General features: G+C 46.1%; 1 protein-coding gene across 3 annotated transcripts in view; it reads left to right on the top strand.

Moving 5' to 3' along the window:
- Positions 1 to 16,964, top strand: part of LOC110527847 (ras association domain-containing protein 5) — a 52,858-nt gene that overhangs the window by 7,840 nt on the left and 28,054 nt on the right. The window contains exon 1 of one of the 3 annotated variants that reach the window (XM_021609402.2): positions 10,052 to 10,263. The exons of the other annotated variants lie outside the window; for them this stretch is intronic. Within the exon in view, the coding sequence (XP_021465077.1) occupies positions 10,122 to 10,263 (142 nt within the window). The 5' untranslated portion in view covers positions 10,052 to 10,121. Of the gene's footprint in view, positions 1 to 10,051; positions 10,264 to 16,964 lie in introns of those variants that run through there. 3 annotated transcript variants of the gene reach the window in all.

Below are 16,964 nucleotides of genomic sequence, written 5' to 3' on the forward strand. Positions count from 1 at the left end.
CTTCCTCTACCCCGTTTTCTCTCTGTCTGTATATCTCTTTGCTCCCTCTCTCTGTTATGTTATAGTGACTGCAGTGGGTTGTTAATCCCAGATGAGGCAGCTCCTGCTGGGCGATTTAAGACTGGGAGAGCAGTCAGACGTCAGATTAACTTTTAATTGAATGTTTCTGAGGTGGCTGTCGTAGAACTACGCATACAGTACCAGTCAAAAGTTTGGACACACCTACTCCTTCATTCCAGGGTTTTTCTGTAATTTGACTATTTTCTACATTGTAGAATAGTAGCGAAGACATCAAAACTATGAAATAAACATATGGACTCATGTATTAACCAAAAAAGTCTTAAACAAATCAACATATAGTTTATATTTTGGATTCTTCAAAGTAGCCACTCTTTGCCTTGAAGACAGCTTTGCACACTTGTATTTTCTCAACCAGCTTCATGAGGAATGTTTTTCCAACAGTCTTGAGTTTCCACATGTGCTGAGCACTTGTTGGCTGCTTTTCCTTCACTCTGCGGTCCAACTCATCCCTAACCATCTCAATTGGGTTAAGGATGGGTGATAGTGGAGGCCAGGTCATCTGATGCAGCACTCCATCACTCTCCTTCCCAGTAAAATAGCCCTTACACAGCCTGGACGTGTTTTGGGTTATTGTCCTGTTGAAAAACAAATGATAGTCCCACTAAGAGCAAACCAGATGGGATGGCGTATCGCTGTGGTAGCTATGCTGGTTAAGTGTGCCTTGAATTCTTAATAAATCACAGACAGTGTCACCAGCAAAGCACCCCCATACCATCACACCTCCTCCATGCTTCACAGTGGGAACCACACATGCGGAGATCATCCCTCTCACAAAGACATGGCGGTTTGAACCAAAAATCTATAATTTGGACTCATCAGACCAAAGGACATATTTCCACCGGTCTGATGTCCATTGCTCGTATTTCTTGGCCCAAGCAAGTCTCTTCTTCTTATTGGTGTCCTTTAGTAGTGGTTTCTTTGCCGCAATTCGACCATGAAGGCCTGATTCATACAGTCTCCTCTGGACATTTGCTTGAACGCCAAAGATTTATTTGGGCTGCAATCTGAGGTGCAGTTAACTATAATGAACTTATCCTCTGCTACAGAGAGAACTCTAGGTCTTCCTTTCCAGTGGCGGTCCTCATTAGAGTCAGTTTCATCATAGCACTTGATGTTTTTTGTGACTGCACTTGAAGAAACATTCAAAGTTCTCAACATTTTCCACATTGACTGACGTTCTTGTCTTAAAGTAATGATGGACTGTCGTTTCTCTTTGCTTATTTGAGCTGTTCTTGTCATAATATGGACTTGGTATTTTACCAAATAGCGCCATCTTCTGTATACCACCCCTACGCTGTCACAACACAACTGATTTTGCGTGAATGCATTAAGAAGGAAATCAATTGCACAAATAAACGTTTAACAAGGCACACCTGTTAATTGAAATGCATTCCAGATGACTACCTCATGAAGCTGGTTGAGAGTGCCAAGAGTGTGCAAAGCGGTCATCAAGGCAAAGGGTGGCTACTTTTAAAAATCTCATATATTTTGATTTGTGTAACACCTTTTTGGTTACTACATGATTCCATATTTGTTTTTTCATAGTTTGGATGTCTTCACTATTATTCTACAATGTAGAAAATAGTAAAAATAAAGCTATTAAATATAGATTTGATAAAAAGAGTACCTCGACCACTCAAGAACATTCGCTGTCTTCTTGATAAGCAACTCCAGTGTAGATTTGGCCTTGTGGTTTAGGTTATTGTCCTGCTGAAAAGTGAATTCATCTCCCAGTGTCTGGTGGAAGCAGACTGAAGCAGGTTTTTTCCTCTAGGATTTTGCCTGTGCTTAGTTCCATTACATATTTTTTTTAATCCTGAAAAACTCTCCAGTCCATAACGAATACAAGCATACCCATAACATGATGCAGCCACCATTATGCTTGAAAATATGCAGAGTGGTACTCAGTAATGTAATGTGTGGTATTGGATTTGCCCCTAACATAACTTTTTGTCCTGAATACAAAGTGTTAATTGCTTTGCCACATTTTTTTTGCAGTATTGATTTAATGCCTTGTTGCAAACGGGGTGCATGGTTTGGAATATTTGTATTCTGAGTTCCTTTTCACTCTGTTTTTTAGGTTAGCATTGTGGAGTAACTACAATGTTGTTGATCCATCCTCACTTTGATCATATCACAGCCATTAAACTCTCTAACTGTTTTAAAATCACCATTTGTCTCATGGTGAAATCCATATATGGTTTCCTTCTTTTCTGGAAACTGAGTTAGAAAAGGACCCCTGTATCTTTTTTTTTTACCCATCTACCAATACTATAGGTGGCCTTCTTTGCGAGGCTTTGGAAAACCTCCCTGGTCTTTGTGGTTGGTTCTGTGTTTGAAGTACGGGGTATGTATGGGGTACAAAGATGAGGTAGTCATACAAAAATCATGTTAAACACTATTATTGCAGTCCATTCAACGTACTACGTGACTTGTTAATCAACGTTTTACTCCTGAACTTATGTAGGCTTGCCATAGGAAAGGGGTTAAGTACTTATTGACTCAAAACATGTCTGCTTTTCATCTTTAATTAATTTGTAAAAAATATCTAAAACATTAATGAATTTTTACATTTTGGGGTAGTGTGTGTGTGTGTGTGTGGGGGGGGGGGGGGGTTCTAAAAAAATCTGTTTAATCCATTTTAAATTCAGGTTGTAACAAAAACAAAATGTTTAAAAGTCCATGGGAGTGAATACTTTCCTGAAGTCACTGTAACTTCCAAAATAAAGGAAACACCAACATAAAGTGTGTTAATAGGGCGTTGGACCACCACGAGCCGCCAGAACAGCTTCATTGCACCTTGGTATAGATTTTACAGTGTCTGGAACTCTATTGGAGGGATGCGACACCATTATTTCATGAGAAATTCCATCATTTGGTGTTTTGTTGATGGTGGAAAACACTGCCTCAGGCGCCGCTCCAGAATCTCCCATCAGTGTTCAACTGGGTTGAGATCTGATGACTGAGACACACACACACACACACACATTTGAAATGCTTTATTTGAATCCACCAATCAAATTTACCAAAAATATTATCCAAACATTTCAAAGGCACCTCCTTCTCAAAACGGCTAGGCTGCCCACGACAGCTGAAACAGAGCCGTACCTAGCCAACTGATTTGCCCTAGTTTTTGTCAGGCCCGCAATCTGCAAATCTGTGTACGTTACCGAGACTGCCAAATATCAGCGCCACCAGCTTGCGCCTACACCCGAGGCTGTCCAAGCGTGCCACGAGTGGTTGGCATTTTAAGCAGCTTGTTGGTAAAGGCCTTCTCCATGTAGCCGTCCAATGAGCAGCCCACTTCCAAAAGGAGCACCTCCCCCTGGCCTCCACCCACAACAAGAATATCTGGCGTGTTTGGCCCACAGGAAAACACATCATCAACCACATCAAACCAGCTTCCCCTTACACAAGAATGTTTCTTCACGTGTGCTGTTGGTGAGACTACTCGTCTCACCTCGTTTGCTGTCAGGTCGATTAGGTGGTAATGTCCAACAATGTACAAATCCTTGTATGAACAGCAGCCATTCATAATCCATGACGTTTCACTCATGTAGAATACAAAATGGGTCATGGTTTGCAGGGTACCAGAGTGCTAGATTATATTTTGTTGGGAGAACTTGCAGCCTTGCCTTAACAGTAAAGACGACACACACACACACACACACACTTTAAACCCCCAATGCTCCTTTGAGACCCCTCTTTCAAAGTCCCTGAGATGGCTTTGTTTATTTATTAATAACGTCAAATACAAACATACACATACGAACAACAACTTACAGACGCACAAACAACGACGACATCTCCTCTGCCCAGGCCTGCATGCTCACATCTCCATCCCTAGGGCCTGCATTATTGTTTGCCTTAGATTGTACCAATGTGTTTATCTCGGTCGCCCATGCTGTTTCAATATTTAAATCATTCAATTTTTCTATTGTGTTAATGATGGCGGATTGATTGATTGATTTCCAAATGTTTTATATACGTTTTATTCAAGATGAGGGATGAGAAGAGACTAGTCCATCCCATCGGGTATTTCGCTACACTTCCAATTTGTCATGTCTTGAAATATTTGGACAGACGAATTAAAAGTAATTTTACATTGTAATACTTCTGACAGCCAACTTTCTAGCTCCGCCCATAACTTTTGGACTTTATAGAATTCCCCAGAAAGCATGGATTATTGAATCATTCTTAGTTTTACACTTAAGACATGACCTGTACATTGGAGGGCCTTGGTGTAACATAGCCAACAGGTGAAGGTGCTGCCTACTAAATTACCTGTTGGGGCCGGCAAAAAAGGGCAGTGGGGAAGATCAGGAAATATGAGATGCAGGGGGCGGGGTGTACTGACCCCAGAGCTGTGCTGACCCCAGAGCTGCGCTGACCCCAGAGCTGCGCTGACCCCAGAGCTGCACTGACCCCAGAGCTGCGCTGACCCCAGAGCTGCGCTGACCCCAGAGCTGCGCTGACCCCAGAGCTGTGCTGCTGTGGCTGGTGCGGGCTCCGCTCACACTGGACCATGTAATATAGGGTGTGGACGTCAGGAGGGTGCTATGTACAGTGGACAAGAAGGGGGGCTTGGTTCTAACTTTCTAGGTCCGTTAAAATGAAGTGAAGTTTTTGCTATTAATTATGTAACTATTTGGGATTTATTGATACCGTTTTCCACCAATTTCTATAGTGGACCCTTGTGCAAAACTGAGTCAAAAGTATTTTTTTAAATCAACCAAGCATGAGAAGACTTTGCTTTTGTTTTGCTTGTCAAATAGGTTGTCAATTTGTCAGTTAGGTTGTACAGGGTGAATACGTGGTCTGTCGTACGGTCATTTGGTAAAAAGACAATTTTGTTATTTGCCTCAGAACATTTATTTTCACTGAGGTGTAGAAGTTGTTTATGGTAATGCCGGGGATTTTCCCAAGGATGCTGTTGAGTCATATCCCACTGTAGTTATTGGGGTCGAATTTGTCTCCTTTTTTTGTGAATTGGGGTCATTAGTCCATGGTTCCAAATATTGGGAAAGGATGATGTTAAAGAGTTTAAGTGTAACCAATTTGCTGTCTGGATATTTTATAATTTAATTTAGGATTACCATCAAAACCACAGGCCTTTTTGGGTTGGAGGGGTTTGTAGTTTGTTCTGTAGTTTAACCAATGTAATTGGATAATCCAGTGGGATCCGGTAGTCTTTAAAAGCTGATTCTAAGATTTGTAATTGATCATGCATATGTTTTTGCTGTTTGTTCTTTGTTATAGGGCCAAAAAGATTGGAGAAGTGGATTTGGATTAATGTCTCTCCATGTTGTTGTTTGTTAAATAAGTTCAAATTTTCCCAGAAGTGGTTAGATTCTACGGAATCTTCAATTACATTGAGCTGGTTTCTGACGTGCTGTTCCTTCTTTTTCTTTAGTGTATTTCTATGCTGTTTTAGTGTTTCACCATAGTGAAGGTGTAGGCTCAGGTTTTCTTTGTCTCTGTGGATAGGTTTCTCAATTTATTTCTTAGGTTTTTGCATTCTTCTTCTTCTATCTTCTCTCTGCTTTCTCTCCTGTTCTCTCTCTCTCTGCTTTCTCTCCTGTTCTCTCTCTCTCTCTCTCTCTCTCTCTCTCTCTCTCTCTCTCTCTCGCTCCTGTTCTCTATCTCTCTCTCTCCTGTTCTCTATCTCTCTCTCTCCTGTTCTCTATCTCTCGCTCTCCTGTTCTCTATCTCTCCAGGGAGGCAGGCAGGCAGGTGTGGGGTCGGCCTCTGGTCACTGCTCCCACAGGAAAAGATGTGGAGTGACACTGCCACTGAACACAGCATGCAGGTTGACAAGCAGGGGACATTTGAGCAGAAACAACCATGAATTAGTTAAATACAGAACGAACACTGAAAGCAGAGAAAATAGGAGATCAACCGCCCTTCTCGTGCAGTGAGCCTGTTTATTTTGGCCTGTAGCGATGTGTGTCACTGTTGCATTAGGCCTTACAAAGCTCTCTCCGTTGGTACCTAGCTTATGGAGATAAATCACCTTCTATACTCTACCTATTCCCTTCCTATGCCCTCCCTACAATATAACCTCTGTCCTCCCCTACCCTTCATATACCGTGTCCCTTTCCTATGCTCCCTACCCTAAACCCTATGCCCTCCCCCATCTCCTACACAGTGCCGGCCTTGTCCTCAGCAGCAGCCATAGTAGTATGACTGGGTGTTTCTTTCTCAAAGCTCCATGGACTCCAGCAGAGGAAGTAGAGTGTGTTAATATCTCTTAGCTTCCTGTACTAATATACCACTGCCACCAGCATAGCTACGAATGTCTAACATAACCCCTCCTGACCACGCTAATCTCATCTGAGCAGAGAGTTTAACATTGGGCCAGCCAGGCAGGAAGACATTTTTAAAGTGTGTGAAGGTTGGTTGTATGTGTCCGTCATAGAGAAGTTGCTGCCTCTGAGCTTTCAATTCACCCCTTCATGATTTAAAAAAAAAAAAAGTTTTATTTAGCCATTATTTAACTAGGCCAGTCAGTTAAGAACAGATTCTTATTTTACAATGACGGCCTACCCCGGCCAAACCCAGACGACAGTGTGCCAATTGTGCGCCACCCTATGGGACTCCCGATCACGGCCGGTTGTGATACAGCCCAGGATCGAACCAGGGTCTGTAGTGACGCCTCTAGCACTGAGATGCAGTGCTTTAGACCGCTGCACCACTCGGGAGCCCCATAAAATGATGAGTGTATGGCATGCATGGTTAGGGTTGAGCCAGGGTGGACATGGAGCTAGTGTTAGGGTTATGGCTAGTGTTAGGGTTGAGCCAGGGTGTGGACATGGAGCTAGGGTTAGGGTTATGGCTAGTGTTAGGGTTGAGCCAGGGTGTGGACATGGAGCTAGGGTTAGGGTTATGGCCAGTGTTAGGGTTAGGGTTGAGCCAGGGTAGACATGGAGCTAGTGTTAGGGTTATGGCCAGTGTTAGGGTTAGGGTTGAGCCAGGGTAGACATGGAGCTAGTGTTAGGGTTATGGCTAGTGTTAGGGTTGAGCCAGGGTGTGGACATGGAGCTAGGGTTAGGGTTATGGCTAGTGTTAGGGTTGAGCCAGGGTGTGGACATGGAGCTAGGGTTAGGGTTATGGCCAGTGTTAGGGTTAGGGTTGAGCCAGGGTAGACATGGAGCTAGTGTTAGGGTTATGGCTAGTGTTAGGGTTGAGCCAGGGTGTGGACATGGAGCTAGTGTTAGTGTTATGGCTAGTGTTAGGGTTATGGCTAGTGTTAGGGTTATGGCTAGTGTTAGGGTTATGGCTAGTGTTAGGGTTATGGCTAGTGTTCGGGTTATGGCTAGTGTTAGGGTTATGGTTATGGCTAGTGTTAGGGTTGGGCCAGGGTGTGGACATGGAGCTAGTGTTAGGGTTATGGCTAGTGTTAGGGTTGAGCCAGGGTGTGGACATGGAGCTAGTGTTAGGGTTATGGCTAGTGTTAGGGTTAGGGTTGAGCCAGGGTGTGGACATGGAGCTAGGGTTAGGGTTATGGCCAGTGTTAGGGTTATGGCTAGTGTTAGGGTTATGGCTAGTGTTAGGGTTATGGCTAGTGTTAGGGTTATGGCTAGGGTTAGGGTTGAGCCAGGGTGTGGACATGGAGCTAGTGTTAGGGTTATGGCCAGTGTTAGGGTTAGGGTTGAGCCAGGGTGTGGACATGGAGCTAGGGTTAGGGTTATGGCTAGTGTTAGGGTTAGGGTTGGGCCAGGGTGTGGACATGGAGCTAGGGTTAGGGTTATGGCTAGTGGTTAGGGTTGAGCCAGGGTGGACATGGAGCTAGTGTTAGGGTTATGGCTAGTGTTAGGGTAATGGCTAGTGTTAGGGTTATGGCCAGTGTTAGGGTGTGGACATGGAGCTAGTGTTAGGGTTATGGCTAGTGTTAGGGTTGGGGTTGGGCCAGGGTGTGGACATGGAGCTCGGGTTAGGATTAGGGTTGAGCCAGGGTGGACATGGAGTTAGGGTTAGGGTTAGGGTTGAGCCAGGGTGGACATGGAGCTAGGGTTAGGGTTAGGGTTGAGCCAGGGTGGACATGGAGCTAGGGTTAGGGTTAGGGTTGAGCCAGGGTGGACATGGAGCTAGGGTTAGGGTTAGGGTTGAGCCAGGGTGGACATGGAGTTAGGGTTAGGGTTAGGGTTGAGCCAGGGTGGACATGGAACCTAGGGTTAGGGTTAGGGTTGAGCCTGGGTGGACATGGAGCTAGGGTTAGGGTTGAGCCAGGGTGGACATGGAGCTAGGGTTAGGGTTAGGGTTAAATATAAAACATAAGGAAGTGGTTAAACTGTTATGGCTGCCCGGGGATGCATATCAACAAGTGATATTGTTTTCACGTAAGAGCCTCCTATATCTGTTACTAACGTGTGTGTGTGTGTGTGTGTGTGTGTTTAGGCTGGTGCAGTTCTCCTGTATGTGTGACAGATCTGTGGGGAGTTTTACTCAGGCTAAATTTAGGGTGCCCTTGACAGGTCCTGGGACTGCTCAGAGGTGTGTGTGAACCGCCTTGTCTTAAAGGATGTTAAAGGGAGGAGGAGAGGGCACACAGCAGGCGTTCCAGCTACAGCAGAGACCAGTGCTTAAAGGGATACTGCGGGATTTTGGCAATGAGGCCGTTTATTAGGGTTGGACGGTATCCAGATTTGCATATCGTCACACCATCCTTTTCTCACCCCGGGATTCATGGTATTACCGGTTTAGTACACAAGTGAGTCCAAAAGGGGGATGTGCATCTCCATAGTAGTGTATAATATAGATTATTATGTCATATAGGTGTGTGTGTGTCTGTCTGTGTGTTTCTTTTTAATGTTCATTAATGGTGACATTTACATGCAGTGTAAAGAAGTGTGTGATTGATGAGGGCTGGAACATCCTGTGTCTCCAAACTCCTCAGGCTCAGAAGTAGGGCAGCCCTCTCTCTTTTCTCCAGCGCATATTAATAGCCATTAGAGTGTGTATCATATACACCAAGATACGCACGCAGACACACACGTCACAAAAACACACACACACACACACACACACACACACACACACACACACACACACACACACACACAGCCGGTGCGATGCATGTAATTTACAATAATACGATTTCCCACCATCTCTGTGATGTTTTGTGGTGAATCATTTCAGTTCATCAGGCTATGACACACACACACACACACACACACACACACACACACACACACACACACACACACACACACACACACACACACACAGAGAGAGAAAGAGAGAGAGGGACATTCATTTGGGCTCTGTCTCTTTAAGCTGTTTGCTGCTGCAGAGTGTGTGGGTGCTGCAGCAGAGGCACTGAGAGAGAGAGAGAGAACGAGAGAACCCCGGAGTCCGTCAGCTACAAAACAAGTGAATGAGAGAGAGATATTCCAGTGGAGGGGACAGGAGAAGCGTGAGGGTAGTGTTACGTGTGGGCAGTAAGGAAGCGGTTGGCAGAGGAGGAGGAGGAAGTATAGGCAAGCTGAGGTTTGAGGACTTTGAAGGGTAGAGGTGTGTGTGCGCGAACTAGCGGAGTGGTACAGGAGGAAGGGGTGTTGATCATGAGTGTGTGTATGTGTGAGGTAAGAGCTGTGTAAGTGTGTGTTAGGTGTGTGTGTGTGTGTGTGTACGGGGTGGCAAAGCGAGAGGTGGACGGGGTGCTGGTTCGGAGCGTGGCACAGCTGGGCGAGTGGTGGCGCTGGGATGGCGGGCACTGGGGAGGCTGGCGAGCTGGCAGCCCTCGGACCGACAGGGAGCCCCTCAGCCGCGGGCAGGAGAGGGGCAGAGGGCACACGCCAGGGAGCGCTGTTGGGCTTGGGTACAGGACAGCGCCCGCAGGGTGGTGCCATGCTCCCAGACAGGCACAGGTAGCGCCGTTGGTTACGGGGCGGCGGGTAGAGGAGGGGGAGCGAGCGGGGGAGGCGGGGGAGAGCGGTGAGGGTGTGAGCCAGGTAAGAGCTTCTCAATCCTTGTCTCTGCGTGTGAGGGCTGAGGTGGGTGGTGAAGGAGAGGGGGAGTTGGGGGGTGAGGATGGCGATATGGGCAGTGCGTGTTTCGGTCAGGTGTCCAGGCGTTTGGGCCGGCTGTTACGGCGCCTGCCCAAGTCTCGCTCCTGGAGTGACGGACTTCGGATGCTCCGCAGAACCAGCTCCAATGGATCACTCATCAACTCTTCCTCAGGTATGGAGGGAGGGAGGGATGGAGGGAAAGAGTAAGAGAAGATGGGGGATGGATAGGAGTGTCAGAAAGAGTGGGGAGAAGATGACGAGATGTGGAAGATGATAGGATTTACAGGGGATGACGGAGGATGAGGAGACTGGACAAGCGGTAAGAGCAGAGGAAGAAAAGGATACAGGGGAGAAAAGAGGGAGGCGGTGGGTGTATTGTTACATTGTGTGTCACAGGGGACAGCTCTGCAATGACCATTTTGTATGCTGGTACTCTGAATCTCTCTCTCTCTCTCTCTCCCCCTGTCTATCTCTCTGATCTCTCTCTCTCTCTCTCTCTCTCTCTCTCCCTCTATTGTGTTGCGTAAATGTGTGGGGATGAATAGATAGAGGGATACAGAAAGAGAGTCATCAACACAGTGGAGCTTCTGGAACTCTTCCCCCAAACAGGGCATAGGGATTATCCACACACTGTTCAGTGAACCGACTCCCCTCCACTGGCAGTGTTCTATCACAGGCCATCCAGGTCATGCATATTCTACGTCTCTGAATGTCAGCCCCTGATAAATGTGTTATATTAAACCTGATCTGTAAACTGATGGGACGATACCATAAAACCAGATTATAGACGCCCGCCTGTGGTCTGTTGGGGGAATATGATATTTGAGCTGGCTGTTGTAGGGGCCCGGGAATGGAGTTTTTAGCATCGACCCTAGCGTGTGTTTGTTCCCAGAGAAAGGGGGACGACTGACGCAGTTGTGTCGACTGATAAATATAGATGGCACAATGGTAGGAGAAATAACGTAATAAGGAGAGCCAGATCGATAGATTTACATAGGGAAAGAAGAAAAGAGACTGACGTGTTTGTGTGTGTGCGCCCATGCATTTGTGAGTGTGTGGACCATTTTACTTCAACGGTGGCAGGATAGCCACGCGGTTGAAGAGCTTTGGGCCAGTTACCGAAAGGTCGCTGGTTCGAATCCCCGAGCTGACTTGGTGAAAAATCTGTCGACGTGGCCTTGAGGAAGGCACTTAACCCTAATTGCTCCTGTAAGTCTCTCTGGATAAGAACGTCTGCGAAATGACTAACAAGTAAAAATGAAAGGGTGTTTTCTTCTAGACCTGTCTGTGTAGGGCTGATAAGGTCCTGACCAGAACTCATCACTACACCTGTGTGATGCCACAGCCTCTAGAGACTCCTATATCAATCAGGGCTAGTGGAGAAGTTTAAATAGCTCAGTTTAAGAGCAGTTTAAATAGCCTAAAGAGCTCCTTCAGATTCCACAGTTCCTTTTCTACTTAATCATAGATCATTGCATCAAAACATGGAATTATCTGAAATGAGTCTTTATTATTGGCTGACTTCTCTTCTCCTCTAGCTGTCATTGACATGATTCTGTGTACCAGGGCTTCTGTGTTGACCTAACTAACTGACCAAGATGGCGGATGGAATCCCGTCATCTTCCGGCCCCACCTCCCCTGCTGTCCCCCACTCTGCTTTACAAATAGAACTGTTGACTTGCTGCTTCTGTTGTCTCTGGTGTCCTCCTGTCTAAGGGCCCCAGGGGCCAGAAGTTTTTTTTCTCAGGAAAACCTCCTGGCCTCCAGTCGCTGTGTGTTTTAGTGTGTTTTTCTCATTGGACTGCTGCGTTCCTCTGCCCTGACACGCTGGTTATATCTGGTGTGTGTGTGTGTGTGTGTGTGTGTGTGTGTGTGTGTGTGTGTGTGTGTGTGTGTGTGTGTGTGTGTGTGTGTGCACGCGCCATTTCATACCATGAATTCTGTCTGAAAAACATTGATCTGGTATATTTAAATCCTATTGTGTTACTATTGAATTCTTAGTATTAAAAAGTGTTTTGCATGGTCTCGTAAGCACGTTGTGTTCCTCACATGTGACAAATGCAATTTCACACACCTTTCATCCATCTCTCACAACATCTCCCTTTCATTGGCTATCTCTAGTTCTCTCAAAATCTGCCCCCTGTGTGTGATTTGGCTAGCTGCGTTTTCAGGGGGTCTCTCTGCTGTGTGTGATGTCAGCTGTAGACAAGCACACAGATGCGTTCGACATGTGTGTTCTGTTAGATAATGTCCTGGCCTTCTCTCCTCTGTTGCCTGGGAGACGGGGACAGTTCTGTGTTTTGGTTTGGCCTCCTGTGGGAGCTGTAGCCTGTAAGAACTGAGGAAGGAAGGAGTGGTAGGGAGATTCAAATTGGTGTTACTGTATCCAGCAGGGACCAAACACACACACACACCGGAGCTTCAGAGGGGGATAGCAGACCATTTTGGTTAAGCTTAAGGGTTTGTTGACTTTGGCTGGTGTAGGCGGGTCAGAGCACGAGCTGTTTATTCAGGCTTTATCCAGGCTGGGTGACGGCTGGTGGGCACAGATGGATGTATGAGAGAGAGAGAGAGAGACGGGAACAGGGAAGTGTCCGTGATGGAAGAGAGGTGTGGAGGACTGTAGTAGTGCTACCACAGAGGGACATAGCTGGTCTCAAGGTTACAGTCTCTGGCACCAGAAAAGTCTGCTGACGGAGGTGAATCTGAGAGAAAAGGAGGGGGGGGGGGGGGGAGATATACAGAACAGAGTAGGGGAGAGAGAGAGAGAGAGAGAGAGAGAGAGAGGGGTGTCAGCATAAAAGGTCCTGGCGACTGTCACACACACACACACACACACACACACAGAGAGATCAGTGTTTCCCCTCTTTCGTAAAAGCCCCCCTGAGTTCCAGGTACTGTAGGGGGATTCTCCAGCTCTGACCACAGCACGGCTCAGGGAAGCACCACACCGCCCCATAGTGTTCTGTCCCTATAGGGGAAGGGCTTCTGCAGGACCCAAAAGGAACGAGAGGGATAGAGGGCAAGGAAGACAAGTAGAGAGAGCGAGAGAGGTTATACGAGTTGTGCTGGGGAAAGTCCAGTTTAAGTTTGGAAAAAATGTGAAAGAATTTCCCAGCAGTGCTTGTAGGGGAAGTGAGGTTCAGTACAGTAATGCCACAGTGCGGTGTGGCTCTGTAAGGGAAGTGACTCTTTAGACAGAGGGCTTGTTTGACAAGGAGGAGATTCCTTATGCTGGCTGGGGGAGTTTAGAGCCCAGAGCCTCGGGGAGAATGACTGTGTGGAGTTACAAAGTTTATTCGCCACGCACACGGGATACAACAGGTGTAGTAATTACAAGACAGTGAAATTCTTACCTTTTTTAAAATTCTTAGCTCGTTCCCAACAATGCGGTGATAAGAATAACGGGAAATAGAATAAAAATGAAAAGTAAGAATAAAAACGACACAAGAACTAATGAGAGTTAAAGAACACAAGAATCCAGGTTTATACCGATTAGTACCAGTACCTTATTCAATGTGCAGGGTTACTGGAGTGTTGAGGTGGGTTTATACATAAAAAGTGACTGGTAGCAGGATATCCATATACAGTTGAAGTCGGAAGTTTACATACACTTTGGTTGGAGACATTAAAACTTGTTTTTCAAACATTCCACACATTTCTTGTTAACAAACTATAGTTTTGGCATGTCGGTTAGGACATCTACTTTGTGCATGACACAAGTAATTTTAACAACAATTGTTTACAGACAGATTATTTCACTTATAATTCACTGTATCACAATTCCAGTGGGTCAGAAGTTTACATACACTAAGTTGACTGTGCCTTTAAACAGCTTGGGAAATTCCAGAAAATTATGTCATGGCTTTAGAAGCTTCTGATAGGCTAATTGATGTCAATTAGAGATGTACCTGTGGATGTATTTCAAGGCCAACCTTCAAACTCAGTGCCTCTTTGCTTGACATCATGGTAAAATCAAAAGAAATCAGCCAAGACCTACAAAAAAAATTGGTTCATCCTTGCGAGCAATTTCCAAATGCCTGAAGGTACCATGTTAATCTGTGCAAACAATAGTACACAAGTATAAACACCATGGGACCATGCAGCTGTCATACTGCTCAGGAAGGAGATGCGTTCTGTCTCCTAGAGATGAACGTACTTTGATGCGAAAAGTGCAAATCCCAGAACAACAGCAAAGGACCTTGTGAAGATGCTGGAGGAAACGAGTACAACGGTATCTATATCCACAGTAAAACATATATATTGAAGCAACATCTCAAGACATCAGTCAGGAAGTTATAGCTTGGTCGCAAATGGGTCTTCCAAATGGACAATGACGCCAAGCATACTTCCAAAGTTGTGGCAAAATGACTTAAGGACAACAAAGTCAAGGTATTGGAGTGGCCATCACAAAGCCCTAACCTCGATCCTATAGAAAATTTGTGGTGCAGAACTGAAAAAGCATGTGTGAGCAAGGAGGCCTTACAAACCTGACTCAGTTACATGAGCCCTGTCAGGGGTAATGGGTCAAAATTCACCCAACTTATTGTGGGAAGGCTGTGGAAGGCTACCTGAAACGTTGGACCCAAGTTAAACAATTTAAAGGCAAAGCTACCAAATGCTAATTGAGTGTATGTAAACTTCTAACCCACTGGGAATGTGGTGAAAGAAATAAAAGCTGAAATAAATTATTCTCTCTACTATTGTTCTGACATTTCACATTCTTAAAATAAAGTGGTGATCCTAACTGACCTGAGACAGGTAATTTTTATGAGGATTAAATGTCAGGAATTGTGAAACTGATTTTAAATGGTTGTGTCTGAGTGGGTAGAGACCTGCTCAGACAGACCTCGTCTCTTGTGTTCATACTGGCACAGATCATTCTTTTTAGGTGGTTCACACAGTTTACGGAGGAACCGGTCAGCATTCCTGAAAGTGTTGCACACACACAGATACAGACACACAACAGTTAGCATTCCTAAGAGCTCACACACACTATGCCCATCTGCAGATAGCAGCAGATACACAGAAGTTTCACACGTTAATGAAGACCTCAAACTGTAATTCATCAGTATCATTAACCTGAAGTAGTGTGTGTGTTTGTGTGGCAGGTAACCTAGTGGCTCAGAGCGTTGGGCCAGTAACCGAAAGGTGTGCGTGTATGTTTCTTTGGTGACTGTTGGCCCAACAGCTCTTAATACCCGTAGTTTTCCGTCACGGATGAGAGGGAATGTTTACTCTTTCAGAGGAAAGGAAAGTAGAAGAGTGCTGACTCTCTCTCTCTTTTCATCCTCTGTCGTTTCAGTTTGATGGCTTTTTCCTGAGGGGATTTCCAACTGTCACTGTCTCTACTGTAGAGAGCGTTTGGAAGCTCCAGCTCTGGCTTTGAGGTTTGATTATTTTGGTTAGATATGGGTGTTTTCAGGTAAATCCTGTGAGAAAATGGAATCACCTGCTTTTCTGCCTTACTGTCCTAACGAGAGAGCGAGAGAGAGAGAGACTGGGTAAGGGAGGATGGGGAGGGAGGGAGGAGAGTTGGGAGAAGTAGAGAGAGGGAAGACATGTCTGAGTCAGTGTGAGGTCAATCAATTGTTCAGTCTTCTCACTTCAGCAGTTGGGCTCCGTCCTCATTGTAGACAGAGGACATCGACCACACCTCTGCACCCACTGCTGTTTTTCTCTCTCTCTCTCTCTCTCTTCCTCATCTCCTCCTCTCCTCTCTCCCCCTCCCTTCCTCTCTCCTATGCCATAGATTTTTCCCCTGCGTCTAGTTTTGTGAGACAATGCTCAAGGAGCCGGAAAATCTCAGCTCATCCCTGCGTCTGTAACCCGAGACGCCCTGTGTGTGTGACCAAGGCTGGGCCAGGCGATACGGAGAGGAGGAGGAGGAGGGGGGAGGAAGGGATGGGGGTGTTTGTGATGGCCAGGGGAGGGTACAGATAGTCTGCAAACTGCCCAGATTAGCAGGAGGGCAGACTGAGACGTCAGACAGACAGACAGACAGACAGACGGCTGGGTGATGGTGGCAGGAGGAACATATGTTTACTGTGCTCCTCTGGGTAGGGGGTAGTCTCTTTTGCAGCAAGCAATACTGTAGGGTAGAATAGGGGGAGTAAATTAACAAAGGTTATAGGATTCGTAAGGGGGTCATAGGGGTGGGAGTTGAATTTCTAGGGGTACGTGGGTAGAGGGAAGGCGGCGAGGAGAGAGGGTGGTATGGTTAACTCAGTGTGGTTTCAGCGGCAGAGGGGTTTAGACAGTAAAGACCCTAATACTGATGGGGTGTAGGGAGTTTACTCACTAATAGTCCTACTGTGTGTTCTGGGGGTCTTACCAGAACCTCATGGGGTCTTCGGGGGGCTTTGAGTCCTCTAATCCACTCTGAGCCTGTTTGGGACAGTTAATTGCATCCCCCTCGGTGCTGCAGAGACACAGAGGCTGTCACGTTCATCTGCTTTCAGCCCTGTTCTGCTGTGTTCTTCTTCTTCAGCCTGGAGTTATGAGAGTGTCTTTATTCTCTTCTTAACGTGGCTTAGTCTGCGCTCCCAGCTGAGCTTTTCAGGGTGCGACGCTTCATCAACATGCGCGGGTGTGTGTGCGTGTGCATGTGTGTGTGCAGAGTGAATACAGTAAGTGTGACCAATATCAGACTACATTATCCGTCCCCTGTTGACAGCAGTGTATCAGAGGCAGGAAGAGGAGGAACAGATAGACGCCCAGGCAGCTCTCCATCCCGCTGCGCTCTAAGACTTACGGGGCATCTATCTGGCAGACTGGATCCACCTTCCGGCTCCTCTGTCTCCAAGCCTCCAAGCCTCCAAGCCAGGGTTGTTCACCTCTTAGCTCTATAAATTGCATCAACACTCCAACAAA

Source organism: Oncorhynchus mykiss, chromosome 7, assembly GCF_013265735.2.
Source record: "Oncorhynchus mykiss isolate Arlee chromosome 7, USDA_OmykA_1.1, whole genome shotgun sequence".
Classification (NCBI taxonomy): domain Eukaryota; kingdom Metazoa; phylum Chordata; class Actinopteri; order Salmoniformes; family Salmonidae; genus Oncorhynchus; species Oncorhynchus mykiss.